We start from the raw sequence: 18,217 nt of genomic DNA on the forward strand, positions 1-18,217 counted from the left end.
CAACCGACTGTGCCATCCAGGCGCCCCTATTGACAACATTTTTATATTCACCATGCACACCAATCTCGGAAATTAATTAATGCAAGGAACAGGAGATTAAAATAGCTAAGTCGATTTTTTTCATAGAAATCACACATCAAGAAATTCTGTTATAGTTGACATGGAAGAAAGCATCGTTCAGATTTCTTCCTCCTGAATCTTGGTTAGTGAGGGGTGGGGGACGCAGTTGGGTATCCGTATGCCAGAGGAAAGAAGACCCCAAAGGAAGAAAACTGGAAACAAAAGTTCCATAGAAAAATCTAAAAAAGATGAGCGCATACATACTTAATATGAGTGACATGATCTATCCATGGTTTTGTCTGGCAATTGTCAGGGAAGCTGGGGAGTCTCGTACAGAAGGCACTCTGAGAAACCCCATCAACATTTCACATGTGTGTACTCTTTAGTTTATTGGCTCCATTTCTAGGAATTTATTCTAAAGAAATTATCGGGAGAAGTGTACCAATATCGTTGCAGCATTGCCGATAAATATTAGGTTGAAACATTAAAAATTGATGATATTTAACCATTTTGATGTATGAAAACAGCAATTTCACTGAGTTCTATTGAGAAGGAGAGAATGAAACCACCCCAGAACAGAACCCAAATGGAATAGTGGAACAATGGAGTTTTATACACACACAAACACACACTCTCTGTGCATGAAGGGCGACAACACAGTGAGTGAAGAAAGCAGCTTACAAAACAGCAGATCACCCCACGAACCCCCCTGAGTATTTTCATGGAGCTCTGAGGGTAGTGGAAAAGAAAAGGCTCAGAAACAAGCATATGAATGCTAATATTTTGTGCCCTCGCTCCTTCTCTACCATGTTTCCTGGTGGAGGGACTTCCTGACTCTTCTCCATCCGACCCCTTATAACAGGCCAGGGGAGGAGGGAAGACTTCTCTGATTGGTCACTTGTCAAGGAGGAACTGGGCATGCATAGTGGGCACTTCATCTTCCTGGGTCAGCCTGGCTCCAGAGCTGGCCTCCGGTTATCTGCTCCCCACTAAGCCAGGCAAGGTTAGGGGAGCCGGTTCTGCAGGGAGATGTCAAGCTGAGCAATGACGGGGTGAGCGAGTACATCTCATTTAGAGGCAGAAAGCAGGGCGCCTGGGTGGCTCAGTGGGTTAAGCCGCTGCCTTCGGCTCAGGTCATGATCTCAGGGTCCTGGGATCAAGTCCCGCATCGGGCTCTCTGCTCAGCAGGGAGCCTGCTTCCTCCTCTCTCTCTCTGCCTGCCTCTCTGCCTACTTGTGATCTCTCTCTGTCAAATAAATAAATAAAATCTTTAAAAAAAAAATAGAGGCAGAAAGCATTAGAAAGCCCACTTGGTTACCTGCATCAGCCATGTCTTCCAGATTTGCTTTGATCAGTGGGAAGAAATCGATTGATCTCCTTATGTATCCAATAAAATACCCTTACATAGCTAAGAAGATATTTCTTGGACACCCCCCCCCGCAAATACCTAATACACACCGTTCCCGTAAGCCTTATAAAGTTGAGCTGTATCTGCATCAGTATTAATATCTATATATCTAAAACTGTTTGCTGTAGGGATGTCTAGGAAGGATAGCAGTACAGAAATGCTCATCTTCTCTTCAATGCTTTGCCGTTTTGTAAAGACCATAGCTCTATTAGGTAGTTGGACTTTTCCTGGGAAATTAAAGAGGGGCCTTAAATCTCACAGCTTACCATCTCCGTCCTCCATAACACTGGACTATCCAGGGAACAGACGAAACGTGTGAATAGAACAGCAGCCAAAAAGGGTCATCATGGGAGAAAAAAATTCCCTCACTTTCCACTTGTTCAAAAACTAATTCATTATCTCCCCACTGCCTGGAAAATTGGCTCTCGCCTCCAACTAACCTGTTTTTGAAAGCAGAATCCCTTTTTTTTGTTTCCTATTTGCTCAGACTAGAAACCCAAACCTTTGATTTCTGCCTTAGAGTCCCTGTGTTCAACCCGTCGCTGAGTTCTTTCTTTCACAGCATCTCTGTCCTACATTTTTTTTTCCTTTTCCATTCTGACTGCCAGAACTTTCTGCCTAGCCATTTCCAATTTATAGTGCTCTCTTCACATCCAGTTCCTTCCAACCAAAACCATAGTCTGCCCGTCTGTCTTACAGCAACTCGTCCGCCTCGTGTTCAAGGTTTTCCCCAATTTGCTTCTACCTGACCAGTCTTTCTCCAAACTGCCCCTTCCACAGATATGTATACCCCCCTCCCTTCCTCCCCTCCCATGGTTTGTAACCCACGCTCACCTCTAGGGGGAGCCCAAGACTCTCCTCCCTCACCTCCCTTTGATTTTGTTGCCCAAAGCCAAGAAGGCGACCTTAAAGGGTGAAGCTTTAAGCTTTGGCACAAAATCAGAATTAAATTCTGACTCCTTCACCTCTCAGAAGCATCCTGGCCAACTTCAATCACTATGAATACTGACAACAGGGACAGTCATGACAGATACCATTTCTTGGAGAGCCAGTCCCATAACAGTTGGGGTGTTTTTCCTGCAGCGCCTCCCCCAAACTCTATGAAGTATTCCGTTTTCAAAATGAGGACACTGTGGCTCCGTGGACCCTAGGGGACTTGCCTGAGGTCATATGGCAAGTCAGTGATGGAGCTGAGATGCTAATCAGGTCTGTCTCCTACTGCGCCCAAGCTTCTCAATCTGCCCACGGTGCTTTCCTACAGCCCCTGGGATAGATGATGGTGACTGGGCCCATGTCTAACTTCTCTGTGTCTTTCTGACTTCTTCTGTCTTCTCATTGCCAAATGGCAGTAGTGCAAATCTGTATTCGTTTTCTAGGGCTGCCATAACAAATTACTACCAACTGGGTAGCTTAAAACAACAGAAATAGAGGGGCATCTGGGTGGCTCAGTTGGTTGGGCATCTGACTCTTGACTTATTTGAGAGAGAGAGAGAGTTTGTGAGCTTGAGCTTGGCAGTGGGGTTGGGGGGGTGTCAGAAGGACAAGCAGATTCCCCACGGCATACAGAACCCAACATGGGGCTCGATCCCAGGACCCCAAGATCATGACTGGAGCCCAAATCAAGAGTCGGACACTTAACCGACTGAGCCACCCAGGCATCCCCCCCAGGACACTTTCAAGACCAATTCTCAGGCTTCAACCAAGACTTATCCAACCAGACACTCCAGGGCAAGTCTGCGAATGGGTGCTTAAAAAGCCCCCCAGGGGACCAACACTGGTCAGATTCAGACTCCTGTATAGTCAGTGGGAAACAGAGCATTGTTACGACAGACATTAGCACACACAGGATTCCACTCAGTCCAACAGTGCCCGGCAGGATAAAAGGCGGAAAAACAAAATGAGAGCAGAGGAAAGGACAGGTGTCGACAGTGTTTTCCGACGACTTTACATTTGATCCTGAGCCTCCAGTGGCAGAAACCTTATCTGGACAGGGCCAGGAATCACTTTGCAGTGACATTGCATGGACACATTATACATTAAAGAAAAGCAGCAGGGGAGAGGCAGAGGTGGAAGTAGGTAGAACTCTTGTTGTTGTTGCCATCACTTCCAGCCACCCAACCCAATACAAAGACACATGGATCAATAACAGAATTGGAAATCTGCCTTCAGGACTATCAACGTTCCTAAGTTTAATTGAGAAGCAAGTTTGATTCAATTCAACACGTATGGGTTGAAGACTTCCTGTGTGTTTGGTCCTGTTCTGGATACTTGGTTTATCCCACTGAAGATACATACTCGAAGATACATAAACTCCCTTGGGGAGTTTACAGCTCTGTGTTGGTTCCCAATCCTCTGGCGAGCTTCCAGGGTGTAATCTGAAACTGGCCACCGTTCTCAAGGCTATGCTCTTGGAGCAGCCTCTGAGAGCAGGAAAGGCAAGCAGAACCCGCATTCCAAGGACAGGGAGCAAGTGAGAAGCGTCCAAGTGCCTCGGTCTAGCTCATGGGTCAGCTAGCAGTCACATTGTTTTGATGACATCCGCCATAAATGCAAGGAGATCAGATTGTATGCACACTATATCATTGAGTTGCAAGGTTTGGAGCTTTCAGGAGAGCACTAATTCTTTTTTTTTTTTTTTTTTTTAAGATTTTATTTATTTATTTGTGAGAGAGAGGGATTTAGATAATGAGTAGGAGGAGGAGCAGAGGGAGAAGGAGACTCCTCGCAGGGCAGGGAGCCTAATGCAAGACTCCATCCCAGGCCCTTGGACCATAACGTGAGCCAAAGGCAGATGCTTAACCCACTGAACCATTCAGATGCCCGGGAGAATGCTAATTCTTGCTGAGAAAGGGAAAAAAGGATCTTTCACAGCACCAAGTAATTGTGAAATACTTAAATGGTTCAGGAGGCTGAGTTCATGATACAGTTGAATAAAATGAAGATTGGAAAGGAAGAGTAAGCCCCTACAATCAGGCCAGAAGATTATTTACAAGGAATGTGAAGCCATGTAGGGGAGATTAAAAAAAAAAAAAAAAAAGAAAAGAAAATGGAAGATCAAAAGCTTAAATGAGAAAATTAAATTCAAGCGTTTGGGTAAAAAAATAAACAAACTGGAGTAATTAGTATTAGCTGCTTCAAAGGCCAAGAATTTTATTATAGTAGTTTGGGACACTTCTGGCTGTTCATGTTCTACATGCGCATCATGGCAGGTGGGCAGAAAAACACAAGGAATGGGGTAGGGTTCCTCAGCTTAGAGTTCCTCCTGAAGGTTCTGAAGCAGTGCTGTCTGTTAGAAATATCTACAATGATGGAAATGCTCCTGTGCTCTCCTAGCCCTAGCCAGAGATGATGCCCAGTTCAGTGTGAATTCAGAGAGACAACATATGACTTTTTTCTTGTAAGGATGCTGGGATAGGGGCACCTGGGTGGCTCAGTGGGTTAAAGCTTCTGCCTTCAGCTCAGGTCATGATCTCAGGGTCGTGGGATCGAGTCCCGCAATCGGGCTCTTTGCTCAGCAGGAAGCCTGCTTCCTCCTCTCTCTCTGCCTGCTTCTCTGCCTACTTGTGATCTCTGTTTGTCAAATAAATAAATAAAATCTTAAAAAAAAAAAAAAAAGGTTGGTGGGACATACTTTATCAGAAATTCACATTGGACAGCGTGTCTTGCTCACATGTGACTACTGAGCACCTGAAATGTGCCTCATGTACCTGCAGAACTCTCATGGAAATGTTATTTAATTTTGATTAATGGATGTAGTTGCGTGTGGCTAGCGGCTACCATAATGGCCAGCTCGATTTGAAGAAATAGGGTACATGAGAGGAACTTTGCCAGCATGAGATTTCCCTAGGGATGGCATTTGTACTCAAATTCCTCATTCTGGGTTCTACACATCAGGAAGTCTCACCTCAGTGTCCAAGAAGCACCCCCAAGGGTCCTGCCATGCTGGGAAATCTTCAGGAGTGTATCTGAGAGAGGGATGACCATAATAAGAACAAACTATTTATTGAGCAATTATTATGTGTCGTGAGACATACTTTAAATATGCTACGTCCCTGATTCCTGACAACAACTCTGCCGGTGAACATGATTACATTTACTGCACAGGTGAGGAACACGTATGTGGCTCAGAGAGGTTAAGTGACTTGCCTAAGGTCACAGAGCTGCTAGTAGAATGAGTTTACATTCAGGTTACATGACTGAACAGGGTAAAAGATTGCATCCAACACAGACTCGTCAAACCAAATGGTAGGCAGCAAGGAGGATTGGCACCAAATGGACATGGAAATTGACCATGATTGGCAGGAAGAGGGGTGCAGGCTTTGGTATTTTGGTAAACGGTGAGATGACTCTGGGCGTGTTACGTGGCTTCCTTGAAGTTCCATTGTCTCATTTTTAAAATGAGGCGAGACTATTTTATTTGAGGAATAACAGCAGAGATTATGTGTAACGACCTGGTAGGCACTCATAAATGATCAGTATACATGGTAACATAGATAACAGTTATATTTTCTTTCTGATAACGAAAACATGATCTACGAGCTATGTGGCTTACCCAAAAGAGTTGTGATGATGTCTAAAAGGTCTCAAGGACATGATTTAATTTTTATGCTGGAGAACACAGGTACAACTGCAACATTTCAGAAATTCTCTAATACCTTGAAAAGGGAGAAATTGTGCAAGTTCTGTTAATATCAAGCCTGTGACAACTGTGAGGTCAATAAATTAAAAACAGCAACAACACACTGACTTTGGGGGTCTGAAGGATACCTGGTATGTTGACCAGGTCCAACCTATTTATTCTGTTTTTTAAAAACGATAAAGTATATAAAATTGACATCTTCATGGATTGCCCTTCACCTTAGTCTATCACTCCTGAGTCCCTCCTGAAGAAGTTCAGGTCAGGAGTGGGTAAAAGTGAGGGGTACCTGGTGCTCACGTTGCTGAGTCATTATAGTGTGTCTCACATTTCCACATATCTCAAATGTGCTGCACTAGGATACTCTCCATCCTTCCAGAATGATGATACCAGCCTGAATTAAAGCCTCACTCTGGGACTTTAACACTTCCCAAAAAGACCTCTGACAATCTGTGTGAGTCAGGGTTCTCCAGAGGAACAGAAGCAAAAATGTGTAGATGTAGAGAAAGAGATTTATTTTAAGGCATTGGCTCACAGAGTTATGGGAGCTGGCAAGTCCAAAATCTGGAAGGTGAGCCAGCAGGCTGCAGAAGTAGGAAGAGCTGGTGCTACAGTTGAAACCCAAAGGCCATCCGCTGGCTGAATACCCTCATGCTTGAGGAATCACTCTTTTGTTCTATTCAGATCTTCAACTGATTTGATGAGGCCCACCCACATTGCAGAGGCTCATGGACTCTCTTCAAAGTCCACCAATCTAAAGAATGCTCTCACAGAAACACACAGAATAATGTTTGACTAAATATCTTGACACGGGGGGCCAGCCAATAGGACATAAAACTTCACATCACACAGTCCAACCAGAAATGACTACATCAAGCCCAGGCACTTTCCTCCAAATGAGGCATCGAGCCCTTATGCCAAGACTACTGGCTCAAATCTGTAAACCAACCTGGCTCTTAATCCTAACAACCTTTGTCCTAACAACCTAACAAGAAACAAGAGAAGGAGGTAGAGTGAAGACTTGCCACAGGCACATTCTAGAAACAGGGAGAAGTGAAAGCACACAGCCTGACAGTGAGGAGGCGACGGAAGATCTCTAAAAAGTAGATGGAAGAAGGATAAAAGCTCAGCGGCACAGGGCCTTTGAGTGTTAAGACACATTGTTCTACTTGCTTCATGGAGTGAGGCTACAATAGAGCCTAGTACAGCAACTGATAATCTTCATTATATACCTGGGTCTCTAAGTAACAACACATTTGGATTAGCTGTTCCAAGGGGTAAGATGGAAGGAATAGGGCCATTTTTAAAGGGTGGGGAGGAGGCATGGTAGTCACTGGCTGAAATGCTCTCCCATTCTCACTCCCAACCCTCACCGGTGCCTGGGGAATACAGTGGATTCTCTGTTGGCTCTTTTAAAAAATTAGCCATTCTCCCTGTCTCAGGACAACTGGGGCATCCAGATCTCATTTTAAGAGAACTATGCTCTTTATCCCCAGACAGGTGGTTTGAGTGATATGGATAGCGCTTCTCAAGGGGTGATCCTTCTAGCTTCAGCCAGTCTAAGCATACCATTTATCTTCTGACCTTGCTTCAAGAAGGAGCACATATTCAAACTGGCATTGCAGTGATGCAAATGGATGTTTGTCAGGGAGCTTTTGAGAAAAAGAATTTTTACACCTTCTCCTCTCTAGTGGTATCTCATGAGGGTGTGGTCTAGAACGATTGTAGTCATTCTGCTCCTGTGAAGGGGGGAACCTGGAGCTTTCAAGTGATGGGAAGGAGTCCTCTACATGGAGACTGAAGGTAAAGCCAAAATTACACAAGGCAGAGAGGATAAATGGAGAAAGTTGGATTCTTTTTTTTTTTTTTAATTTTATTTATTTATTTGACAGAGAGATCACAAGTAGGCAGAGAGGCAGGCAGAGAGAGAGAGAGAGAGAGGAGGAAGCAGGCTCCCCGCTGAGCAGAGAGCCCGACGTGGGACTCGATCCCAGGACCCTGAGATCATGACCTGAGCCGAAGGCAGTGGCTTAACCCACTGAGCCACCCAGGCGCCCCGAGAAAGTTGGATTCTTATAACATCCTATGAGCAGCTTGATCAAACCTTACCTGAAGCTGATAGGGTTTTTAATTTATATACGCCAATGGATTCCTTTTTTGATTGAGCCAATTTGAACCGATTTTGAGTTATTTACTAGTACATGATACCTGACAGATAGAACATCTAGTCTTGAGAAAAGAGAATTTTGACCAGGAAAGAATGAGTTGAAGGGATAGTCTGACAATAATAATAACGATATCGACTCAGAAAAAAATGTACCAGGCATCTCGTATGTTCCAGAAACTGCCCAGAGCTTCACTGACTTTGCACAAAAGCAAATGAGGTTGGTGCTATGATAATCTCATTTTAAATGAAGATGTTAAAGCTCAGAAAGATTACATGACTTGCTCAAGGTTTGCACAGAAGGGAAATGGACTGAACAGGTCCAGCAGAGCACGTCCTACTGTCTAAGAATATGCTCTTCTCATGCTGCCAGGCAGAGAGCTGCACGAAAGAGGGTATGAGCTGCAAGAGCACGGTCAGAGGAGAATGGAACCACCAATCTGTACAGTGATAGGGGAAGATGGGACAGGCAATGAGGCTGAGAGGCTGCTGGGACCCAGTGGTGGACAGGTCTGGTTCCCGCCGTTATTATCATTCAGTGATTCCTGTGTAGTTCTGAAGTTACTCATCATCATTACCAACAGAGCTATGCCCAACCACTGCCCAGGTTCAAATCAGGGTTATATGGGCAAGATAGCCATAATCCATTTATTCATGCAGCAGCCACAGGGGTGTCTATGCCTTAAGCACACTGCCTGGTGAGCGAGACAGTCGGGAAAGACATCAGGAAACAAATAATGACACCTGAAACAAACAAGTACACCTGTAAATAATCACCATGTGTGATGATAGCACCAACCGTGCAAAGGGCTACCTATAAGAGACAAAAACAGAGTGTTATAAAAAGAATGAGAATACGTGGTTTAAATAGGAAGAGTGTGTCCAAGGGGGGGGGAAGCCTCTCCTTGGAAATGTGATTAAGCAGAGGCTTTGATGTTTAAATGGGCACATGCATCCTAAGCAGAAAGAACCACTTGTGCAAAAAGGGAACTTGATTTGCATGTTTAAGGAATCGAAAGAGGACAGTTACTGGGTGAGAGAGAGGTGGTGGTGGTGGGGTGTCTTGCAGGGTCTTGAGGCTCCCACTGGCACTTTTAATTCTTACTTTGTCTATCCCTCTTCTCTGTTTCCTGAGAATCCTTCTCTGTTTCCTGAGAATCCTCCCCTGGGCCAGATTATATGCAGGGAATAGGGATATGGCGATTAATAGTGATGATAATAATAATGCTTAATGCTCATTGAGGACTGACCATTCCTTATTAGAACTCTTGTCCAAGATTGGAGGCAGAGTCTCCTGGATATAGGCAGCTAGTTGAGAATTTCCTAAACTTGGCAGATCAAACGCCAGGAGTTAAAAGCAGACCCTTCTCCTGGAGATTTGGATTCAATAGGTGCAACTCCTCCTGGAATTTGTGTTTTTAACAACTTTGACAAACACTGCCCTAAAGCAGTGTCGCACAATGGCTTTATTTTTTTATTTTTATTTTTTTCCTTTTTCCTGGACGGGTCCCAGTTTGGTTCAGTGGCAACTTCACTCCTTGGCAGTCGCCTTGTGCAAACGGCTCCCCGTCTCTGAGCATCATCAATCTCCCCTTCTGAAAAATGCGGTCAATGACAGCACTATCTCCTGGCAGGCACTGGTGTGCAGATCAGGTGAGCTAAGATCCCTCGTGAACGGATGACGACACTAACAGGATGATGATGAAATGCCGCGTCATCAGTTGTCCTAGATCATGGTTGGGGGCTTGGAGGACTGTCCCGAGGCAGGGCTCAGTTCTTCTGACCTCAAGCGAGGGTTGTCGGATGACATATAGGAGCCCTGTGACATTGGAATTTCAGGTCACAAGGCAAAAATTTGAGTGTAAGTATCTCCCAAATATTGCATGGGCTATACTTATACTGAACAATCAATTCACCAGAATCGTTCATCAGAAATTCCAACCTAACGGGGTGTCCTGTATTTTTACTTGTGGGATCTGACAAGGCCACCCGAGGGGAAAGAAAGGGCCCCCCAGCCTGAGCCCCAAAGCACCCCTCCTGCGGAGGCACGTGGGCCGCAGTCTAGGCGCCTCCACTGGCCAGGCGCCCCAATCGATCCCAGAGGGGCCGCTCACGCTTCCGCCCCGCTCAGGCAGCACCAGCGGCGCCCCGAGCGGCCGAGCCCCACGCGCCGGCCCTGCCGCCCCGCCCTGAGCAGAGGGCGCCGCCCCGAGGGGGGCAGGACAGGCCCGGCGGTTGGGCCGTGTGGCGTCCAGCCGCTCCGGCCCACGGGAGGCAGAAACTCGCTCGCCATGTCGGCTGCGGAGGCGGGGGGTGTTTTCCGCCGAGCCAGGGGCAGGACCCTAGACGCGTTTCTCTCAGGTACTGCCGGCCTGTCGCTCGGGGAGGGGATGACTTCAAGGCTGCGGAACCTTCCGCAGGGGGAACCGTCGGTCTGGGGGCGCGCGCGCCTCCAGCCGGACCGCTTCGGGGGCTGCACCGGGGGGTGGGATGGGGGTGGGGATGGGGAACGTGGGGACCGCAATAGCGGCCTCACCGCCCGCGCTTTGGGCTTCGAGGGGCGCTGTTGAGAGTTGGCGGTGGGGGCCTCGGTGGCCGGGACCTACCTTGTCTGAGAGAGGAGTCAGGCAGCAAAGGTGCTTCAGAGGAGCCTGGGCTGCGTAGTTAGACGTGCTTTCCTAGCCCTGCCTTGGGCACGTGACTTGGCAGGGCTCGGCCTCAGTTTCCCCACCTGCCCGCGGGGGAGACACAGACCCTGATCTTGTGTGCGGCGCTCCTCGGCGCTCGCCGCGTGTGAGATGCGGCTGTTTTTATGGCCATGGTTCCCCGGGGTTGTGTTTTCTACTCCCCGGGCCCGCTTACTTCCAGCAAGTGGGGTCATCCCCCCCCCGGAATGCGCCCTGTGGCCATCGGGACGGCGGGGCGGGAGGGCAGCCAGGCCCGGGTCAGAGTTCAGTGCTTGGGGTTTGGCTCTCGTCCGCCCCGTGGTAAAAGTGTTGTGGGGTTGGTTTGTTTTTGTTTTGTTTTGGTTTGGTTTGGTTTTTCTCCGGGGGGAAGCGTGAACAGCTTAAAAGGATTTTTTCTAGGGGCGCCTGGGTGGCTCAGTGGGTTAAACCTCTGCCTTCGGCTCAGGTCATGATCTCAGGGTCCTGGGATCGAGCCCCACATCCGGCTCTCTGCTCACCCGGGAGCCTGCTTCCCCACTTCTCTTTCTGCCTGCCTCTCTGCCTACTTGTGATCTCTGTCCTTCAAATAATAAATAAAATCTTAAAAAAAAAAAAAAAAAAAAGGATTTTTCTAACCCAGTGCCCGGCATGGGCTAAATGAAGGTTCGCCGCCCAGCCCTAAGTCAAGAGGTTTCTGGGTCCTCCCTGGCTTTTTGCTGCTGCCTGGAGTAAAGATTCCCTCCCAGGCACTCAGCAGTTTTGTGAGTGCCCCCCGGGGACATCCCCCAGACGCCCTGCACGATCTGGCTCCTGCTCACCTTTCTTGCTTCACACCTGCCATCCATCCTGCCCTTTGCCCTGTTTTCCTGCCTCGCTGGTTTTCTCCAAGGCCTTTTTTTTTTTTTTTTTAAAGATTTTATTTATTTGACAGACAGAGATCACAAGTAGGCAGAGAAGCAGGCAGAGAGAGAGGAGGAAGCAGGCTCCCCGCGGAGCAGAGAGCCCAATGCGGGGCTCGATCCCAGGATGCTGGGATCATGACCTGAGCCGAAGGCAGAGGCTTTAACCCACTGAGCCACCCAGGCGCCCCATCTCCAAGGCCTTTCTTTTTCCTCAGCTCCTATAGCTGATCGCTGGGCTGTTAGGGCCCCGCCCTGTCTCGACCTTCCAACCCTAGTTAAAGTTCGGTCCCTTGCCGTGTCGTCCTTTTCCGTGGCTAGCCTAATGTAAGAAGCAGGTTCCTCCTCAAGGTCTGTGTCCTAACACCTCCTCCTTTTCTCTCTCTGCAGCTCTTGGTGGGGAGTGGCAAGGCTCTGGGAGAGCCTGTGGGAGCCCAGAAATATAGCTGTGGCAGATTTTGGAAAATACAGTCTGCAGTAGTGCCCATTTTCTAAAAATTTTAATAGGACTTTTTTTCTTTTTCCCCCAACCTGAGGTTTTTGAGATTTATCTGTATTGATGTAAGTAGCTCTAGTTCTCCTGGGCGATACTCTCCTGTAAACCTTCTGTTGCTGGATATGCAGAGTAGCTTCCCCGAGGAAGGGGTGTGTTATCTGGTGGTGAAGGATGAGCGTGAGGAGGTCATGAGGCCCAGAAGGGAGGAAAGAGCGCTGTGGACAGTGGGTGGGTGGAACATGTGTCAAAGTCTGCAGCTGGGCGGGTTGGGAAGGGGAAGGATGGGGGGGCCGGTGGGGGGAGTAATTGAGGAGTTTTGTCTCTAAAGAGTATGTAAGAGTTTTAAGGTGCATGCGTGAGGAAACCAGGACCCAGATCCGATTTCCATTTTGGAAGGAATCGTCTAGCGGCGGCAGTGACCACAAAAGCCTTTCTACATCGGAGGAATTTGGGGTGCAATCTGGTTGCCAGCTAGAGCCCAAGAACTTGCCTTGAAGCAACATTACCATGCCCCGCGTTGTTCACTTGGGGTAGCCGGAGGTGCGGGTGATTGTGGGGATTGTGGGGATTGCGGGGATTGCGGGCTTCTGATGGAGATTATAGGGCAGGATACGGGGGTGTCAAAACTTCTGAACCCCCTGGAGTTGCGACAGGTCTACCAGGGGCTCCAGAGAGTAGGAGAGTCACTCTCCTGGACAAGAACAGGGAGGTGGGGAGAGAGACTGGGAAGATAAAAGGACTGGAGGCTTCCCCTGCTGAGGTAAGAGGGAAGGTGACCTTGGACTTCCCTTAGCAGTGGGGCCCACACCAGGTCTCCTTTCTGGGCGGATTGTCCCCAGCAGGAATGCGTGGTGTGGGCCATTTAGCTCAGGGCAAAATTTTAGAGGCCCTGCCTTGGCGGGTGGAGCTTAGAACACACAGTCTGGTGGGTTCATGTCTCTGGGTGCTGAAGCCCTAGTCCACTGCCAAGGTGCCTCCATTGCCCTCACCTGGTTGTCGTGGAGGGTGCGTCTCCCGTGGGCATCGCTGGCAGCTTTGAGAGCTGCTCGTAGAGGGTCCACTGCCAGGCCCGGCCCTGTGGGAAGGTGAACCCGCTGGAGCTGGGAGGGTGGCTCTAGAGGCCGGGCGGGGAGAGAAAGGGAAGCCGCTGGCCTTTCCCGGTCTCTCGCTAAAATACACACTGCCCGTCGGGTTTGGTTAACTCGAGCAGCAGTGCCCAAAATGACAGCCGTGATAACCCTCATACACTGGCTCCTCGAAGCCCCCTCCTAAAGTAGCGAAAGTTTGTTCCTCAAGGGAAGCCTGGCAGGTGAAGGCAAGAGTGCTGTCTGAGTCTGTTGCGGCTGCCGTAACCGAGCCCACGCCCCGGGTGGGTTATAGACCGCAGACCCTTCTCCCAGTTCTGGAGGCTGGACGTCCAAGATCAAGGCTCCCGTGGAAGGCGTGTGGGGAGCAGAGCTGCCTGGTTCACAGACGACCGGCTTCTTGCTCTGCCCTCCCACGGGGGGAGCGGGGAGGGAGCACTCGGGGGTCTCTTCCAGGAGGCATTACTTCTTCTCACCACGAAGCCCTCCTGGCTTCACCAGCACCACATATCACATTGGGGTCTAGGTTTCAGCGTAAGAATTCGGGGGGCACACAGACATCCAGTGGGTGGTATGAACACCCTAAGACCGTGTCCCCCCGGGGACGGATGGCAGTGGCAGGACTGCGTTGTACTTCTTCAGTATCCTTAGTCATCCGTCCTCTGTTAGCACCGTCCGTGAGGATCCGTCTGCACATACTTACACAGAGTGAGTTGTACTTGCCTCATTTGAGAGGGTTCACATTCCTCAGGCATGTTCAGATACTCATTTTAATTAGGCAAATTGATAATTATATTTCCTTGACACATACCCTAATCAAGACTACTTTCTCCCTGCAAATAATTGTTTTTCTAAAAAGTTGGCAACATCTGTTTTGAAGAAATTCTAAAAAAGGAGAAATATCAAGGTAAAATAGGCATCAAAAATTAACCTTTTTAAAATTTGTTTTTGGGTCCTAAACTGTTCTTTTTTCCAGTTTTCATTTTACTACCAGAATATTTTCCCCCTTGAGGAATAGGGCTCTTCGGTGGGTTTCTTAAAAAGATGATTTCCCCGGACATTTTAAATCTCTGAAGCTGTTGCAGAGATTTCGCCAAACCTGACTATTTCTCAGTCCCCTCTGGAAACCCTCTCATGTGGCAGAAAATAATGGGAGTCTCCATAAATAAATAAATTAATAAATAACTTGCCCTGTCTCTTCCAGTTTTCACCTAAGAACTCTTCTAGACATAGTAGACCTGGAAATGTGTATCCAGGTCTGAACGGGGTTGAAAATACTATAGTTTGAAAAATTGCAACAGATCAGTGAAGAAAATGAAAATGAAATAAATGCTTTTAATTATGCCGTATAGTTAGGCCACACCAATCATCTCTTACATGAGAAGGGCTTCTGTGACCAAAACAAGAATTTTGATTACTTACCCCACCTCAGTATTACCATCATCATCGGTCAAAATTAGCATGTAAAACGTTCCTGTCCTAACATTTCTAAGCGACAACTTTTGAGTGCCCTTTTTTTTTTGGCCTTTCTCTGTTTTATAACTTTATGGAGGTACCATAACATTCACTCATTTTAAGTTCACAGTTCAGTGATTTTTAATCAATTTGCAGAGTTGTACAGTGTTGGGATTTTAGAACCTTTCTGTCTCCCCCCAAAAAAGACACCTCGTGCCCATTTGCAGTCTGTTCTGTCTCCACTCCCTACACAGGCAACTACTAGTTTACCTCCATGGCTTTGCCTTTTCTGGACATTTCGTATAAACGGAATCCCATAATCTGTGGTCTTTTGTGCCTGGCTTCTTTCCGGGAACATCATCTTTTCAAGAGTCTCTTCTGTTGTAGTGGATAATCGCACTCAGTTCTTTTTACTGAGCGGTATTCCATGGTACAGGAAACCACATCTTGTTCATCCATTCACCCATTGATGCACTTTTGGACTTTGGCAGACGTTCCCCAACTTGGACACTGGCTATTAAGAATAAAGCTATTATGGACCTCCACATGCAGATCTTTGCATGGACATACGTATCATTTCTCTGGGGTAGACACCTGACGTTGGAGTTGCTGGGTCGTATAAGTAACTACGTTTGACATTTTGAGGAACTTCCAAACTGTTTTCCAAAGCAGCTGCACCATTTTACCACCACTCGGGTACGTGGGTCCACGTTTCTCTCTGTCCCCGCCAACACTTACCACTTATCATCTGTCTTTTTGATTATAGCCAACCATATGTGTGTGAATTGGTATCTCATTGTGGTATTGATTTGCATTTTCTTAAAGGCTAATGAAGTTGAACATCTTTTCATGTGCCCACTGGCCCTTTGTATGTCTTTGAAGAAATATCTTTTTCAGGTCCTTTGCCCCATTTCTAATTGGGTCATGTTTTTATTGAGTTGTTAAGAGTTCTTTATATATACTGGACACAGATCCCTTATCAAATCCATGGTTTGCAAATATTTTCTCCTGTTCTGTGGATTCTCCTTTCCTTTGCTTGATAATATCCTGTGCAGCACCAGGATTTTTAATTTTGATGAAGTCCAGATTACCACATTTTTCTTTTATCACTTGCACTTTTAATGTCCTAAGAAACCTTTGCCTAACCTTCACAAATTGTGAAGATTGACTTCTGCATTTCTTCGAAGAGTGTTCTAGTTTAAGCTCGTAACATTTAGGTCTAGGTCCATATTGAATTAATTTTTATGTATGGTATGGGGTAAGGGTCTAATTATTAGAAAAAACACTCTTTTTTTTATACTACAGTAGAAACCTGTAGTTGGTCAATGACTAGAAAAAAATTAGCCAAAGAAGGGAATTAAAAAAAAATTACACATTCTTTTAACATTTCCTTTTAATGTAAATGATAAATGTACATTCATTTACCATTCTTTTGAGGCCAGGCCAAGGACTTGTCTTGGAGTATTGGGTTTACAGATGGGCCTGCCATGGAGCCTTTCTTGCATAAACAACACCCATAATGAATCCTTTCCAGTTTGGGTTTTTTCCAATGGAGTAGTCAGTTAAAAATCACTTGGAAAGCACTCCCGGGTAAAGAATTTTAGGTTTATACTTGCTTTTCCCTCTAATCTTTTACGCTTGTCTCCACAACACCTAATTCAATAGTACTTTATTTTCACGAGCTTGCCTTTTATTGAGTGTTCCCGAAGCGTCTGTCTTAGTTTTTATCGGAAGCAGCCCTTTTTACAATTCATATTTCCCTGGTTTACATGTTTAATTGATTGATTTAAAAATAAGCGCTAGCATGAACAGGTTCGGGGACAACTTCTGATGGATGTGCAGAACAGAACCCTTGAGGGACCTCGGGTGACAGTCCATGCCTTTGCAGAGGGCATGGAGAGCGTTGGTGGATCTGAAGGTTTGTTAAGATAATGTCTCTTTCACAGAGAGGACTAACTGGCAGCTCTTTTATTTGTGAAGCATAGGATTTTTCACTTTGCCAAGCCCTCCCAATTAGTTACAGGCGATAGCATGGGGCCCTGGCAACCGGACCCTCTGGGAGCCCGAGAACCACTGTCAACCTCTCTCAGGACCAGGTCTGATAGGTAGCCAGACAGTCAGGAAATATTTGTTGAGGGAAAGAACGCCCAAAGTCCCCAGGTACTTGTTTAAAAGAAAAAGGAAAAAAAAAACCTAGTCACGTTAATGCCGGAGGTCCTTCCTCATTTGTAAAATGAAGGCAGAGTGTTGGCTCGAGTTGTCTAAGGTGCATCCGTGGTTTGACTTATTTCACTTGGCCTCATCTCCATCCGTGTCGATGCAGATGGTGAGTTTTCATCCTTTCTGCTGGCTGAGTAATACTCCTTTGTATACATGGACCGTATCTTCATCCATTCGTCTGTTGAAGGGCATCTCGGCTTCTTGCACAGTTTGGCTATCGTGGACATTGCTGATATGAACATTGGGGTGCACGTGTCCCTTCTTTTCACTCCATCTGTATCTTTGGGGTAAATACAATGGACTATTACTCAGCCATCAGGAGGGATGAATGCTCAACTTTTGCATCAGCATGAACGGGACTGGAGGAGATTATGCTGAGTGAAATAAGTCAAGCAGAGAGAGTCACTTATCATATGGCTTCACTTGTGGAGCATAAAGAATAGCACAGAGGACATGGGGATAAAGAAGGGAAAAATGAAGCAGGAGAAACCGGAGGGGGAGACGAGCCATAAGAGGCTGTGGAGTCCAAGAAACAAACTGAGGGTTTTAGAGGGGAGAGAGGTAGGGAGATGGGTGAGCCCGGTGATGGGTATCAAGGAGGGCACGGATGGCATGGAGCACTGGGTGTTACATGCAAACAATGAATCATGGAACACTACCTCAGAAACTAATGATGGACTGCAAGGCGACGAACGTAACATAATAAAAAAATTACCAAAGGGGCGCCTGGGTGGCTCAGTGGGTTAAGCCTGTGACTTTGGCTCAGGTCATGATCTCAGTGTCCTGGGATCGAGCCCCGCATCGGGCTCTCTGCTCAGTGGGGAGCCTGCTTCCTCCTAATCTCTCTCTCTGCCTGCCTCTCTGCCTGCTTGTGATCTCTCTGTGTCAAATAAATAAATAAAATCTTTAAAAAAAAAAAATTACCAAAAAAAAAAAAAAGAGATGCAGCCATGGTGATGGTGGTGGCTTCATTGACATGAGGGCGTCTAGACAGTTGGTCACACTTGGGCGGAGGGCCAAGAAGGGAGCGCAGCTCTTCTGGCTCCTGGCCCTTTGACCTTGCCACCGGAACATACTGGAATAGGACAGAACAATTCTTCTTCTTCCCAGTCGGCTCCTCGTCCTGTC

At 46.9% G+C, this 18,217-nt stretch overlaps 1 protein-coding gene across 4 annotated transcripts in view; it reads left to right on the top strand.

Annotated features, from left to right (window-relative positions):
* The first annotated feature begins 10,416 nt into the window (after window positions 1–10,416).
* The window catches only part of CPPED1 (calcineurin like phosphoesterase domain containing 1), a 101,016-nt gene continuing 93,215 nt past the window's right edge, over window positions 10,417–18,217 (top strand). Inside the window, exon 1 of one of the 4 annotated variants that reach the window (XM_032327896.1) lies at window positions 10,417–10,629. In XM_032327896.1, the coding sequence (XP_032183787.1) occupies window positions 10,560–10,629 (70 nt within the window). In that variant the 5' untranslated portion in view covers window positions 10,417–10,559. The remainder of the gene's footprint in view (window positions 10,630–18,217) is intronic. The other 3 variants (XM_032327898.1, XM_032327897.1, XM_032327895.1) reach the window with 3 other exon arrangements.

This window comes from Mustela erminea, chromosome 20 (assembly GCF_009829155.1).
Source record: "Mustela erminea isolate mMusErm1 chromosome 20, mMusErm1.Pri, whole genome shotgun sequence".
NCBI lineage: Eukaryota > Metazoa > Chordata > Mammalia > Carnivora > Mustelidae > Mustela > Mustela erminea.